This window comes from Sus scrofa, chromosome 2 (assembly GCF_000003025.6).
Source record: "Sus scrofa isolate TJ Tabasco breed Duroc chromosome 2, Sscrofa11.1, whole genome shotgun sequence".
NCBI lineage: Eukaryota > Metazoa > Chordata > Mammalia > Artiodactyla > Suidae > Sus > Sus scrofa.
Window position 1 is genome coordinate 142,185,094 of NC_010444.4, and position 16,618 is coordinate 142,201,711.

General features: G+C 39.1%; 1 protein-coding gene across 1 annotated transcript in view; it reads left to right on the top strand.

Annotated features, from left to right (window-relative positions):
- Nucleotides 1–16,618, top strand: part of ANKHD1 (ankyrin repeat and KH domain containing 1) — a 131,784-nt gene that overhangs the window by 18,780 nt on the left and 96,386 nt on the right. The window contains 5 exon segments of the mRNA NM_001203267.1: nucleotides 5,512–5,665; nucleotides 9,116–9,272; nucleotides 10,654–10,801; nucleotides 11,500–11,647; nucleotides 14,447–14,680. Coding sequence (NP_001190196.1) covers nucleotides 5,512–5,665; nucleotides 9,116–9,272; nucleotides 10,654–10,801; nucleotides 11,500–11,647; nucleotides 14,447–14,680 — 841 coding nt within the window.

The window sequence follows — 16,618 nt, forward strand, 5'->3', positions numbered from 1 at the left end:
ACACATGGCATATGGAGGTTCCCAGGGTTGAATCCGAGCTGTAGCTGGCAGCCACAGCCCCAGCCACAGCAGTGCCAGATCTGAGCTGTGTCTGCGACCTACACCTCACCTCACAGCAACACCAGATCCTTAACCCACTGAGTGAGGCCAAGGATCAAACCTGCGTCCTCATGGATGCTAGTCAGATTCATTTTCACTGAGCACGATAGTAACTCCTAGAATTTTTTTTTTTTTTTTTTTTTTTTTTGGTCTTTTTGCCTTTTCTAGGGCTGCACCCGAGGCATATGGATGTTCCCAGGCTAGGGGACACCACAGCCACAGCAACTCGGGATCCGAGCCGTGTCTGCACCCTATATACCACAGCTCATTGGCAACGCCAGATCCTTAACCCACTGAGCAAGGCCAGGGATCTAACCCACAACCTCATGGTTCCTAGTCAGATTCGTTAACTGCTGAGCCACAACAGGAACTCCTAGAATGTTTTTTAATAACGTGTTTTCTCTGCTAACTACTAGTCACTATTTCCAGAAATATAACCTTAGAGAAGGTGACAATTGGATATTGACAGATGTATAGGTGAGATTTTATTATTTTGCTATTATAAGATTTAAAACATTAATATTATTGAAAGTATTAATTATAGCACTCTTTACTTCACTTGAATGAAATCGTAGGGGGGTTTTGGTGGAAGCAAGTTTTTGCCAAATCACAGCTAGGTTAATGAAAGATTTTTTTCTAACTAGCTTTTGGCCACAGTGGCTGAGTTTATTTAAAGGTGATAATAGCCTAGTCTGTGATTATTCTCCCTAGTAACTATTGCCATCCAGTGGTTCGTTTTTGAAATGTCATATGGGATTAAAAAATGGGAGAAAATACTTGTTCCCCTTTTCCTCCCTCCCACCTTTATTTAAATTCTGGTGGAAGCTAAAAACCATACTTTTTTGGGGGGGGGGCTGCTCCTATGGCATGTGGAAGTTCCTGGGCCAGGGATTGAACCCAAGCCATAGCAGCAACCTTAGCCACTGAAGTGACATTGCTGGATCCTTAACCTGCTGTGCCACAAGAGAACTCTCCCACACTCATATTTTTTTAGAAAGAAGAAAGGGTGAAAAAAGACTTTTTTTTTTGGTCTTTTTCTTGGGCTGCTCTTGTGGCATATGGAGGTTCCCAGGCTAGGGGTCGAATCGGAGCTGTAGCCACTGGCCTATGCCAGAGCCACAGCAACGCAGGATCCGAGCCACGTCTGTGACCTACACCACAGCTCATGGAAACACTGGGTCTTTTAATCCACTGAGCAAGGGCAGGGATCGAACCCGCAACCTCATGGTTCCCAGTCGGATTTGTTAACCACTGAGCCATGTCGGGAACTCCGTGAAAAAAGACTTTTGAGGAGTTCGACATCACGAGTTTGCCTTTGCTTTTTAGGTCCACACCTAAAAAGTGGTATATGGAGGGTCTTAGGCTCAGGATTGAATCTGGGCTGCAGCTGCTGGCCTACACCACAGCCACAGCAATGCCTGATCTGAGCCATGTCTACAACCTATACCACAGCTCATGGCAACGACCCACTGCTCGTTCAATGACCCACTGAACGAGGCTAGGGATTGAACCTGAATCCTCATGGACACTACTCGGGTTTGTTACCACTGAGCCACAACAGGAGCCCCACCTGTAGCATTTTAGAAGAGATAACCTATAAGGGAAAAGTAGGTAACTCTTTGTGGGCCAGATTTCCTCTGATCCTTTTTCCTCTACCTTTTATTTTTGTACTGAATCTGAAGTAGGAAAAAAAAAAAACTGCCATGTTTAAGACTTGAAATAAACTTTTCTTTGCCATTGGTAAAAACAGTACCACTGTAGGTGGGTGTTTTATGTTTGCTGTGAAGTGTAGCTGCTAGATAGAAATGAGCTATGTAACTACCATTAGTCAATAAAGAAATTTCCGTGGGGCTTTAGCTGTCTGTTAGAAGCTGTGAGGTTTATGTTCATTTGCATGATGAATACTGATTTCAATAGATATATCATTGTTTTGGACTTATCTGTTAAGGACTTTTTTGAGTGTGTTCTATCACTGAGCCTATATTAAATGTATGATGTTGGTCTTAATATTTCCATGTAGTTATAAATGGTTTCCATCTTGGCTAGCCAGATACAACAGAGGTAATGCAGGTTTAGCAGGTTTAGCAGGTAAGAAATTTATGAACTGCCAAAAGCAATTCTCCAAATGGGCCCAAAGTAATAAGCCAACCTGGGTATATTGTCCTTTTATTGATTCTACATTGAGACAGACTTTTAAAATTTAGAGTGTATGACAAGAAACTGCTAGAATTGAGTTCCTTTTGGCACATCTAATTGATACAAATGTAATTTATATCATTTATGTGTATGGCTATGTGTAACTATAACTCATTCTGGGAACTAAAGATTTTTTCCACAAGTGTTAGAAATTTTTAAAAATTTGATCTTGTGCAGAGTTCCTGCTGTGGCTCAGCGGAAAAGAATCCAACTGATATCCATGAGGACACAGGTTTGATCCCTGGCCTCTCTAGGTGGGCTAAGGATCCGGCATTACTGTGAGCTGTGGTGTAGGTTGCAGACGCGGCTCGGATCTGGTGTTGCTGTGGCTGTGGGGTAGACTGGCAGCTACAGCTTTGATTCCACCTCTAGCCTGGGAACCTCCACATACCACGGATTCAGCCCTAAAAAGACCAAAAAAAAAAAAAAAATTTGAGCTTGTGAGTCCAAACTTAAATATAAAATGCCTGGGAAGTTCCCTTGTGGTACAGGTCACAATTTGGCACGGGTTCGATCCCTGGCTGGGAACTTCTACATGCCACAGGTGTGGCCAAACAATAAAATAAAATAAAATGCCTAAAACTACACTTGAAAATTCAAATGATCTTCACAAGGAAAAAGAAAATTGTAACTATGTGAGGTGATAGACGTTAACTAAACTTAATGTGGTAACCATTTCACAATGTATTCTTTTTTTTTTTTTTTTTTTTTAATGGGGGCATCTGCCTAAGGGTCAAATCTGAGCTGCACCTGAGGACTGTGGCACAGCTTATAGCAATGCCAGATCCTTAATCCATGAGCAAGGCCAGGGATTGAACCGATCCTCACGAACACTGTTTTGGGTTCTTAACCTGCTGAGCCACAAGGGGAGCTCTTCAAATGCTCCTTCTTGTGCAGTCTTCTTAGATTACTGAGGCAAGAAGTGATATCTCTTTCTTCAGTGCATGTATTTTACCATTTACTTCTCTTGGAGGCTTTTTGTGACATTTCTTCTAGCACATTTGTGTCTTTGACATTTCTTCTAGCACATTTTTGTACTCTCATGGTACTTTGTATAAAATAGGACTTCAGTAAATATTGGAGAATGAATTGGAAAACCTTAATTTTTAAAGCATTACATGATACCTAAAATCTGTGTTTGTCTTCGTAATATGTGTACTACTACATCAGACCAATGCTTTTTATAAAATAGACATGTTAACATCTAAATGCCATCTTTAGGAGTTCCCGTTATGGCTCATTGTGTTAGTACCTGCCATAATCTTTTGAGGATGCAAGTTCAATCCCTGGCCTCACTCAGTGGGTTGGGGATCCAGCATTGCCGCAAGCTGTTGCATAGGTCACCAGTACGGCTTGGATTTGGTGTTGCTGTGACTGTGGTGTAGGCAGGCCTCAGGTGGAGCTCTGATTCAGCACCTAGGCCAGGAATTTTCATATGCTGCAGGTGCTGCCTTAAAAATAAATAAATAAAAATACATGCCATCTTTAAAAAATTCCAGAATTTGGAATGGTGGTTTACCGGTCCTTACAACTGGTAGGTATATGTATTGCAAATACCTCATAATTTCTTGGCTTTGCAACAAGCTCTTTGTTGCACAAACAGTTACCTTTCACATCTTTTGAAAACTGGTAGTCTACATTTACCTCTTTTTTTTTTTTTTTTTTTTTTTTTTTTTTTTTTTTTTGTCTTTTGTCTTTTTTTGTCTTTTGTTGTTGTTGTTGTTGTTGTTGCTATTTCTTGGGCCGCTCCCGCGGCATATGGAGGTTCCCAGGCTAGGGGTTGAATCGGAGCTGTAGCCACCAGCCTACACCAGAGCCACAGCAACGCAGGATCCGAGCCGCGTCTGCAACCTACACCACAGCTCACGGCAACGCCGGATCGTTAACCCACTGAGCAAGGGCAGGGATCGAACCCGCGACCTCATGGTTCCTAGTCGGATTCGTTAACCACTGCGCCACGACGGGAACTCCTACATTTACCTCTTGGCATTGAGCTAGAAGAACATCTTTGTCTGTAATTACATTCTTTTGCAATGGCCACACCCATGGTTTATGGAAGTTCCCAGGCCAGGGACTGAATTCGAGCTGCATCTGAGACCTGTGCACCTGCAGCATTGCTGAATCTTTTAACCCACTGTGCAGGGTAGGGGTGAAACCTAGGCAACTTAGGTTGCTGCAGTTAGATTCTTAATCCACTGTGCCACAGCAGTAACTCTGGGCATTTTGATACACATTTCCAAATTGCTTCCCAGAAAGGAGCATATTTTATTTGGTAAGAAAATTCATTTAGAATTAACTTGATTTGAAATTGGAGGGTTGCATGTTTATTTTCTTGTTTTTGCTTATACTTTTAATTCATTTCAACTAATGTCTATTGAATAACTACTATGTGTGAAGTATTCTTTGGCCCAGAGGATAGAGCAATGAATAAATGGCTATGATTTCTTTTTTTCTTTTTGTCTTTTGTCTTTTTAGACAAAAGCCGCACCTGTGACATATGGAGGATCCCAGGTTAGGGGTCTAATTGAAGCTGTAGCTGCTGGCCTATGCCACAGTCACAGTGACCCCAGATCCGAGCCATGTCTGTGACCTACACCACAGCTTACAGCATCGCCGGATCCTCAACCCACTGATCGAGGCCAGGGATTGAACCCGAAACCTCGTGGTTCCTGGTCAGATTTGTTTCTGCTGCGTCACAACGGGAACTCCCTAAATGGCTATGATTTCTAACCTTATAGAGTTTTCCTGTCTATACCACTTAAGATATTTGGCAGTGGGTTAAATCTTTTCTTGGGTTTAAGAGTCAGAATTGAATAAATTGGTTGGGACAGAGGAAAAACTATACCTTAATGACCTGTGTATGCTATCTAGTCTTTTTACTATCTAGTCCTGTATACATCTTCCTAGCGGCTATGTTGATGTACTTGTTTCATTTTAAAAAATGCTGCTTTTCAGGCTCTGTGGTACACACAGAAGATTCATTGCTCTCTAGGAAACTTGAATCTCGTGTGTCTGGGTTATGTCTGTAGTTGTGTCCGAAGATAAGGAGATAGTCAGGTGGCGCCCTGAAAGTCCCTTCCCATAACATCTTGTTTCTACAGTAATTTTTTTGGTTGTCTTTAAGTTCCAAATCAGAAGTCATGTGATTGTAATTTTGCAGTTATTCTAACAGTGTTAATGTGAGCTTAATGGGTATTGCATCTTTAATTTGCATAGGTTGAATCATTTATTTTGGACCAAGAAGATCTAGATAACCCAGTGCTTAAAACAACATCCGAGATATTCTTATCAAGTACTGCAGAAGGAGCAGACTTACGCACCGTGGATCCAGAGACACAGGCACGACTAGAAGCATTGCTAGAAGCAGCAGGTACTTTATTTTTTGTTTTCTCTTTATGTTTTTAAAAGTCTAGATCTCTATACAGAGTTACACAAGATTATCCCAAAATTATGTACTATATAAAATCTGAAATTTGTAGAATTCATAGTTTTCTTAAATTTCCTAAAGAAAATGTTCATATTTTATATTTAAAAATTCTTGGTTGAAAGTTCTCAGTGAGTGATTTTTAGGTTCAACTTCAACTTAAAATTTTTTTTTTTTTTTCATTTATCAGCTGCACCCATGGCATATGGAAGCTCCCAGGACAGGGGTTGAATCTACAACCTCTGATCCTTAACCCACTTCTCTGGGCTGGAGATTAAACTGGCAACTCCACAGAGACAAGCCAGATCACAGCAAGAACTCCTTTAACTTTTTTTAAAATTGAAGTATAGTTGATTTACAGTGTTATATTAGTTTCTGGTATACAGCAAAGTAATTCAGTTATACATATATATATTTTTATATACATATATGTGTATATGTGTGTTTTATGTACATAGATATTTTCTATACACAAACACACACACATTCTTTTTCATTATGGCTTATTACAAGATAGTGATTATAGTTCCCTGTGCTATATGGTAACACTAACATTTTGTTTTGTTTTTTGGGGGTTTTTTCATTTGTTTTTTTCTTTTTAGGGCCACCACCTTGGCATATGAAGGTTACCAGGCTAGGGGAAGAATCAGAGCTGTAGCTGTGGCCTATGCCAGACACAGCAGTGCCAGATCCCAGCCACGTCTGCGACCTACACCACAGCTAACGGCAATGCCAGATCCTTAATCCAGTGAATGAGGCCAAGGATTGAACCCGTGTCCTCATGGATACTTGTCAGGTTCATTACCACTGAGCCACAACGGGAACTCCAGTTAACGCTAACATTTTAAAGGCATTAGATAATCAGCTAGTTATCAAGGAAAATTTACCAGTTACACGTAAAACTAAAATGTGGGAGAAGTTCACATACAGTGCAGCTGGTTAAGGATCTGGGGTTGTCACTGTATTGGCTTGAGCTGTAGCTGTGGTGCAGGTTTGATCCCTGGACCAGGAACTTCCATGTGATGTGAGTGCAGCCAAAAAAAATTTTAAATGTGGGAGATAAACTGAATCCATCAAATTATAAGTTTTTTAGCTGATTGGGAATTCTGCACATGATTACTTAATGACTTTAATCTGTATGTAACTTCATTATAGATTGCTAAATTAGAAGACATTTAAATAAAAATTGAACACAGAATTGGACCAAAATTTTCTGGGCTGTATCAACTTCTTCTGAAGTAGCAGAAAAGAAAAAGTTCATAAAAATTACAGCAATCTTAGCACATTTCATATTTAAGGAAGGAAAATTAAAAACAGTGTTGCATCTTACCAAATAATGCCTAGGAGGAAAATAAGAACTAAAAGAAATTGAATATTTTTATATTATTTTTGTAAAGACATAGTATGTTAGGAATGTGTTTACTTGGTATCATCTTGTTATCTATCCCTTTAACTTTGTCCTCTTGTGGAAAAGCATAGGTACGATTTATAGTAGATTGGCTTTTAGTCCATCTAACCTGTCTTTTTGGAACCGATAGAAACGTAGAATTAGATTGAACAAAATATTTAATTATCTGGCAGAAGACTGTTTACTTTAGAGCAAGACTAGTAATTTTTTTAAAAAACATTTAAAGATAACGTTAGTAATTGCATTGGTGCCCCCTCCCTTTGGATTTCCTGCAAGTCTCCTGGTTGTGATTTAGATATTGTATATAAGATTCCTAAAAGAGGAGTGCCATGTCCACATCTGATTTTTTTTTTTTTTCTTTTTTTTCTGCTTTTTAGGGCCGCACCCGCAGCATGTGGAAGTTCTCAGGCTAGGGGTCTACTTGGAGCGACAACTGCTGGCCTACACCACAGCCACAGCAATGTGGGATCCGTGCTGTGTCTGAGAACCACACTACAGCTTACCCACAGCTCAAGGCATCATCAAATCCTGGACCCCCTGAGCAATGCCAGGGATTGAACCCTCTTCCTAGTTGGATTCATTTCTGCTGCGCCACAATGGAAACTCCCTTTTTTTAATGTATCCTTGATAGAATTATCTTTTTTCTGGAGTTTCCTTGTGGTACAGCAGAAACGAATCCAACTAGGAACCATGAGGTTGCGGGTTTGATCCCTGGCCTTGCTCTGTGAGTTAAGGATCTGGCATTGCCATAAGCTGTGGTGTAGGTCGAAGATGTGGCTCGGATCTGGCATTACTGTGGCTCTGACGCAGGCCGGCAGCTACAGCTCCAATTAGACCCCTAGCCTGGGAACCTCCATATGCTGTGGGTGCAGCCATAAAAAAGACAAAAGACAAAAAAAGAAAAAAAAATTATCTTTTTTTCTGGGCAAATATATGATCATACTGTTGTAATTTTAGATAGCATCACAATATATTTTATATCTAATTGGACAGGTTTTCTCCTTTTTTTATTGTTGATTTATAAAATTTTATTGACCGTTTTTCTCTGATTTTCGGCAGTAATAAGTGGTGCTTTTATCCATGGAATTTTTTGTTACCATAGTCACTTATTCCTTACTGAATCTGGAGGAAAAGATTTATTGGCAAATTTTTTTTTTTTTTTTTTTGCTATTTCTTGGGCCGCTCCCATGGCATATGGAGGTTCCCAGGCTAGGGGCTTAATCGGAGCTGTAGCCACTGGCCTACGCCAGAGCCACAGCAACGCTGGATCTGAGCCGCGTCTGCAACCTACGCCACAGCTCACGGCAACGCCGGATCGTTAACCCACTGACCAATGGCAGGGACCGAACCCGCAACCTCATGGTTCCTAGTCGGATTCGTTAACCACTGCGCCACGATGGGAACTCCTTATTGGCAATTTAGACCTACCAGGTTGTGAGCTCTATAGGGACAGGAACTATGTCTTATTCCTTTTTGTCTCCCTAGTGTCTGGAACATCATAAGCACATAATAAGTACTAAATATGGGAATTAATTTATTTTAATTTGCAGTGTTGCCCTACAGAATTGTTCTAGATGGCTTTTCAACCAAAGGAGAAACTGTTGGAGTGTTTGTTGTTATATTACAGAATATCCCTTTCAGTACTACTGAAAATAGGATAGACAGTTATGATTCTGTACTAGAGATCATATGCTTTGACAGTATAATTTGATAGAAACCTTGTTCATTTGTTACGGTAAGCATGATATTAAGTAACAATTTTGAGGTAGGTAGAGGACACATTAGTATTATGTGCATTGTAAAGATGAAAAGACTAAAACAAGTAGTTAGTTGATGGCCCTTTGACGTTAGTGGCAAAATTGAAATTACTAGCCTTGCATATATAGACTGCCATTTTTGCCCTAGATAATAGTGTTTAGAAATGTAATTACAATTGACACATTTATCCTTTCTCTTTACCCACACTATCTAATTGATGAACACTGAAGGAATTGGCAAATTGTCAACTGCTGATGGTAAAGCCTTTGCAGATCCTGAGGTACTCCGAAGACTGACATCCTCAGTGAGTTGTGCACTGGATGAAGCTGCTGCTGCACTGACACGGATGAGAGCAGAAAACAGCCACAATGCAGGACAAGTAGACACGTATGTGTTTAATGACTTCTGCTGGGTATTTAATTCAATACCTGGTTTTCATTTCTAAGCAAGTTACTTATTCTAAAGGTTATAATAGTAAACTCTAAACTGACTGCCTGAGTAATAATAAATGAAATGGGTTGCTAATGCAATAATCTAGGTCCTGGAATTCTCTTGTGGTACAGCACATTAAGGATCCAAAAGAAAGAAAAAGAAAAAAAAAAAATAATCTAGGTCATTGCTACTTGGATATGGTCCATGGACTTAGCAGCATCAGCAATACCTGAAAACTTCTTAAAAATGCAGAATTTTATTTTATTTTATTTTATTTTTTAATTTATTTTATTTATTTTTTTTTTGGTCTTTTTGCCATTTCTTGGGCCGCTCCCTCTGCATATGGAGATTCCCAGGCTAGGGGTCGAATCAGAGCTGTAGCCGCCGGCCTACGCTAACAGCCACAGCTACTCGGGATCCGAGCCGCGTCTGCAACCTACACCACAGCTCACGGCAGCGCCGGATCCTTAATCCACGGAGCAAGGCCGGGGGTTGAACCCGCAACCTCATGGTTCCTAGTCGGATTCGTTAACCACTGAGCCACGACGGGAACTCCAAAATGCAGAATTTTAGACCCCCACCTTAGATCTACTGAATTAAAATCTACGTTTTAACAAGAAATTTTGTTAGTCATTCTGTAGTAAAAATTTTTCTTAGATTTTCACCTTGTACTGTTACCAAATAAAATTTTGAGACAGGGTTTTATTCTAATTATTACATTAGTTTAAAAACTTGTGCATCTAATGCTTTATAAACTTTATTTAAAATTTAATATGATAAGGAGTTTCCTTGGTGTCACAGTGGCTTGGGCTGCAGCTATGGCATGGGTTTGATCCCTGGCCCTGCAACCACATGCTGCAGATGCCAAAAACAGTAAAATAAAATTAAATACAATATGTAGGGCATCTTGAAAGATAAAAATGACATCTATTTTCATATTCACTTACTGCCTTTCTGGCTTGATTCACATACATGAATAATCAGTATTCCAAACAAGATGTTCAGATAATTTTTTTCTTACTATATCAACGTTTTTCTTTTCCTTTTTTTCCGCTCTTTTGGCTGCACCCATGGCATATGAAAGCTCCCCCCTCCCCGTCAGGGATCAAATCCAAGCCTCACCTGCAACCTACACCACAGTTGTGGCAACACTGGATTCTTAACCCACTGCACCGGGCCAGGGTTTGAACCAGCAACCACAGAGACAAGTTGGATCATTAACCTACTGTGCCACAGAAGGAACTCCTCAACGTTTTTCTATGTCTGACTAACGATATATTTAATATAATTCATTATCATAGGCTCTTGAGTCTGTCTGTGTTGGTTTTGTTTTCAGTCGCAGTCTGGCAGAGGCTTGTTCAGATGGGGATGTGAATGCTGTTCGTAAATTGCTAGATGAAGGCAGAAGTGTAAATGAACACACGGAGGAAGGAGAAAGCCTGCTGTGTTTGGCGTGTTCGGCTGGGTATTATGAATTAGCACAAGTAAGCAGAAATAATCTTTAGTTGTCAAAATTGTGAAAGAGTTTTGATGTTTTATTTATTTTTGTCATTAATAAAAGAAATTGTAATTAGTAGCCAAGGTCTGTCTTTCTGGCAGTAGGTAAAATAAAGACTGATACATAATTAATTTTTGTTGCCTGTACATGCAACTGGGCATGGTCCATTTTGAATCCACTTACTTAAAAGTAGTCCTAATGAATACGGAACACATAGAAATAATAGTATCTTAAACTTGCCCTTAGAAATAATGTACAGCTATAATTAAAGATGTTGATTGATTTCATCTAGATTATCTCAGTTGTTATTCCCGTTAGAACAATATTGGGAAATAGCCGTGTGTTTACCAAATTAGTTTGTCTTGTGAGTATGATTTTGCTATTCTTTTGCTAGATTATCCCAAACGTAACACAAATCCTTTGACAGGAACAATTAATTATTATAATTGGATGGCTAATGTGATTACCTATGTTACTTAAAATTAATATATAATGGATAATATCTAACTTGGTATTTTGAGCAGTGAAAACTGACATATTTTCCCAAAAGGTGATTATTTTTTAATTTTCCTTACCTCCACTCTAGAGAATATCTTCCTAGATTCCATTTATTCTCTAGAAGTACCATTAATTCTTAAAATTGTAAGAATTGACAATTTCTCTCTGTATATGTGTGTTTTAAAGGTATTGCTTGCTATGCATGCTAATGTTGAAGACAGAGGGAATAAAGGAGATATAACCCCCCTAATGGCAGCATCCAGTGGAGGCTATTTAGATATTGTGAAATTATTACTTCTTCATGATGCAGATGTCAACTCCCAGTCTGCAACAGGTATGTAGAAAATGATGGGTTAATTTGAGGGAAATATATTGGTATAATTAATTATAACATGAGAGATAAAAATATTACATCTGGGGAAAACTGTTTGTAAACCTACAGAAAAATCATAGCCCTTTTAAATTAATTGATTTTATTTATTATTTTTTTGGCTCTGCCAGAGGAATATGGAAGTTCTCAGAACAGGGATTGACTTTAAGCCACACTTGTGACCTGTGCGGCAGCTATGGCAATGCTGGATTCTTTTTTTTTTTTTTAGTCTTTTTGTTTTTTTAGGGCTGTGCTCGTGGCATATGGAGGTTCCCAGGCTAGGGGTCCAATCAGAGCTGTAGCCACCGGCCTATGCCACGGTCACAGTAACAGCAACGCGGGTTCCGAGCCAGGTCTGCAACTTACACCACAGCTCACGGCGATGCTGAATCCTTAACCCACTGAGCCAGGCCAGGGATCCAACCACATCCTCATAGATGCTAGTTGGATTCGCTAACCGCTGTGCCATGACGGGAACCCCTAGATTCTTAACCCACTGTGCTGGGCTGGGGATTGAACCCATAGCACTGCAGGGAGAACACCAACTCCCTAACCTGCTAAACCACAGCAGAAACTCCTATAGCCCTTTTTGAGAATCTCTGAGTAAAATATGGATTAATTTGATGTCTTCAAATGTCTTTAAAATATGCTTAAATTCTATTTGGTCAAGATTGACTATTTTTTCTAGAGTTCTCCTGTGGTGCAGTGGGTTAAGGATCCCACATTGTAATTGCAGTGGCTTGAGTTGCTGTTGGAACAGCAGTTTGATTCCTGGCCCCAGAACTTCCACACACTGCAGGCATGGCCAATTAAAAAAAAAAAAAAAAAAAAGATTGACAGTTTTTCTGCTGCAGACAATTTCTTTTTTGCCACAATGATATATAATGTAAAAGGAGGCCAATTTATGAACTGTATCACTGACAATTCTTTTTCACATTTAAATACAACTTCCTTGTATAGATTAGCCTGAGAGTCAAAACCCTGTAAAATTTTTCATGTCAAGCCTGAGAATATATTTACTGATAAGATATTTGGTGGCAGCATGACAGCTACTCTAGCAAGGAAACTTTTTTTTGGTCTTTTTAGAGCCACACCCACAGCATATGGAGGTTTCCAGGCTAGGGGTTGAGTTGGAGCTGTAACTGCCAGCCTATGCCACGGCCACAGCAACACGGGATCTGAGCTGTGTCTGTAATCTATACCACAGCTCACAGCAAAGCTGAATCCTTAACCCACTGAGCGAGGCCAGGGATCAAACCTGCGTCCTCATGGATACTAGTCCGTTCATTAACCGTTGAGCCATGACGGGAACTCCAGGAATTTTTTGTTGTTGCTGTTTTTGGTTAAGCCCACCTGCCAGAACCAGAGCCATAAACGTGACAATGCCAGATCTTTAACCCACAGAACCATGAGGGAACTCCATTTTATTTTTATTTTTTTAGTTTTTGGGTCACCCGCGGAATATGGAAATTCTCAGGCTGGAGGTTGAATCAGAACTGTAGCTGCCAGCCTATGGCCAGCGCAGGATCCGAGGCATATCTGTGACCTACACCATAGTTCACGGCAATGCCAGATCCTTAACCCACTGAGCGAGGCCAGGGATCAAACCTGCGTCCTCATGGATACTGGTCAGATGTGTTTCTGCTAAGCCACAACAGTAACTCTACAGGAACTCATTTTTAAATCTAATTTTATTTATTAACTTATTTTGATTCTTATAAGCCTTTGTCATATGTCTTGAGTTACAGGTATACTTTTAGTAACGAGATTCCTTTGATTTAGGGAAGCATGCACATGGTGTAAAAAACAATTTAATAACAACATTGTAAATCAACTATACTTCAATAAAATCTAACAAAAAACATTAAAAGCACATCAATGTCCCATACCATTAAGTTGTGTTAAATGTAGCCTAGTTTTTTATTTTTATTTTTAAAGGATGCACCCGCAGCATATGGAAGTTCCTACACTAGGGTTCAAATCCGAGCTACAGCTGCCAGCCTGCAGCACAGTTTACAGCAATACTGGATCCTCAACCCACTGATCAAGGCCAGGGATTGAACCTGCATCCTCATGAATCCCAGTCGGCACGTTAACTGCTGAGCCACAAAGTGAACTCCTAGCCTAGTTTATTTTTAAAATAAGCACGACTGGAGTTCCCACTGTACAGTGCTGAGAGAAAAAGGTATAATTTTGAGTGGTACATTAGAATATTTTACATTAAAATATGTTGACTGCTTTTTTCAAGATGGCACTTAGTCTTATTTTATAAGCTAAGATAATGTGAAGAGAGGTGAATTGGTCTATTTATTTATTTATTTTGTCTTTTTGCCTTTTCTAGGGCCACTCCCGCGGCATATGGAGGTTCCCAGGCTGGGGGTTGAATCGGAACTGTAGTCACTGGCCTATGCCACAGCCACAGCAATGCGGGATCCGAGCGGCGTCTGCAACCTACACCACAGTTCACGGCAACGCCGAATCCTTAACCCACTGAGCAAGGCCAGGGATCGAACCCACAACCTCATGGTTCCTAGTCGGATTTGTTAACCACTGAGCCATGATGGGAACTCCTAATTAGTCTATTTATAATAAACTTTTTAACTGATAAAAAAAGAAATTAAGATGATGCTTCTAACCAGTACAATGAATAAACTTTAGATGGTAATTCTAGTGGTTTATGTAAGGTAATTGAAGAGATAGAACTGGAGCAGTAGTATAATCATCGGTTTTATCATAATTTTATATTTATTTTTTCTTCATTAGGAAATACTGCACTAACTTATGCCTGTGCTGGAGGATTTGTTGACATTGTGAAAGTGCTCCTTAATGAAGGTGCAAATATAGAAGATCATAATGAAAATGGGCACACCCCCTTAATGGAAGCAGCCAGTGCAGGTCATGTGGAAGTTGCAAGAGTTCTTCTAGATCACGGGGCAGGCATCAACACTCATTCTAACGAATTCAAAGAAAGTGCCCTTACACTTGCCTGCTACAAAGGTACTCTATAAATGTATGAATGTTTATAGGGTTTTTTCAATAGCAGTTTTTTGAATTTTTAAATATTTGAATATTAAGTATTTGAGCTAATTTTGTATTACTTATACTTTCCCTGTGCTATGAAATAATCTAGCTTCTAAGAGATTATATAGAAAGTCCATTTTAGCCTGTTTCTTAAAGTATAATTTCATAGTGTGTTTATTATTTTAATTCAAATTTATTCAGTTAGCTGGAAAGTCAACCAAAACTCTTAGCATAGATTTAGATGGTTTCCATTCTTTAATAACTTTTGTTTTATATGATTTTTCCAACCTTTATTTCAAAAATAATATGCACGCAGATAATAATCCACACTTGATAAAGAAAACCTGAAAAACACAGAATAGTGTAATTTTACAATAACATGTAATGCTACCATCTAAAGATTTAAAAAGCATGTAAATGATATTTTGGTATATTTACTTCTAATGTGTTTTTAAAGTATATTTAGAAACAAATATATATATACAGTTGACTTCTACAACAGGGATTTGAGCTGTGCAGGTTCACACTTATACGCAGACTTTCTTCCATAAATATGTAGTATAGTATCACACAGTCCGAACTTGGTTGGCTCTGTGGTCATGGAGGGCCCCCTATGAAGTTAAATGTAGATTTTTTTGCTGTACCCTAAAAACCCCCTGCATTATTCAAGGGTCAACTGTATATATACATTTTTTTAACTGAGCAGTCGTAATCTAACACTATTTTATAGTCTGCTTATTTTATTTAGCAGTACATCATGGACATCTCCCCATCTCAATAAATATTTTTGTAATAACAGGTTTTGATGGTCACATAATATTTCATTATTTCTGTTAGGAATAGATTTGGTTGCATATGTTGCAAAACCTGTAATAATAGTGATTTGAACTAAAGGAAGCATTTTCTCTTCTATACAAAACAATTCCAAGGGTAGGCCATCCAGAGCTAATAAGACAGTTCCATTGTTATCAAGGTCTCAGCATTCTGTTTTTCTGCTCCACCATCCTAGTATGTGGTTTCTATAATCAAAAATGATAGCTAGGGCTCCAGCAATCCATATTCTAGGAAGGATGCAGAGGGTAAGGGCAAAATGAGGAATGCCTTCCAATTTTAGTAAGCCCACCTTTAAGGAGTCTTCCTAGAAGTTCTGCCTTATAACTCCCTCTTACATCTCACTGGCCCCCTTAGCAGCAAGGGAGGCTGGAAAATGTAGTCTTTTAATTAAGCATGTTGCCACTGAGATGAAAAAGGGGTTCTGTTATTAAGGAAAAATGAGAGAATAGATATTGGGTAGGGAATTAACTAATCTCTGCCAAATACATCAAATGGATGCACCATAATTGCCTATTGTTGGACACTTGAATTGTTCCCAGTTTTTCACTATTATTAAAAACACTGTGATAACATCCTTGTGCAGACATTTTTGCCTAATCTCTGATTATTTCCTTAGGATAAATTCCTGGAAGTGGAATTGCTGGGTCAAAGGGTATGGACATTTTTAAGGCTTTTGATACATATTGCCAAATTGCCTTCTAGAAAGGTTGAACCAATTTACACTCCCACCAGCAGTGTTTGAGAGTGCCCTTTACCCCACCCTACACCCTCACCAACACTGGGTATTATCATTCTTCTTAATATTTGCCATTTTGATAGTAAAAAATGGTGTCTCATTTTAATTTGCATTTGTTTAGTAGGAAGGTTTAATATTTTTCTCATCAGTTCAATGTTCATTTTCATTTCTTTTTTAAATTACCATTTCATGTCCTTCATCCATTTTTCTACTGGAGTGTTTGTCTTTTTCTTACTGACTATTAAGACTTTTTATATATTAAATGTATCAAGAGGGTTGAAATTATTTTGAATGGAGTTTTCTGTGCCTGTTCATTGCCACAGTGAGTTTATGGTTATTATTTT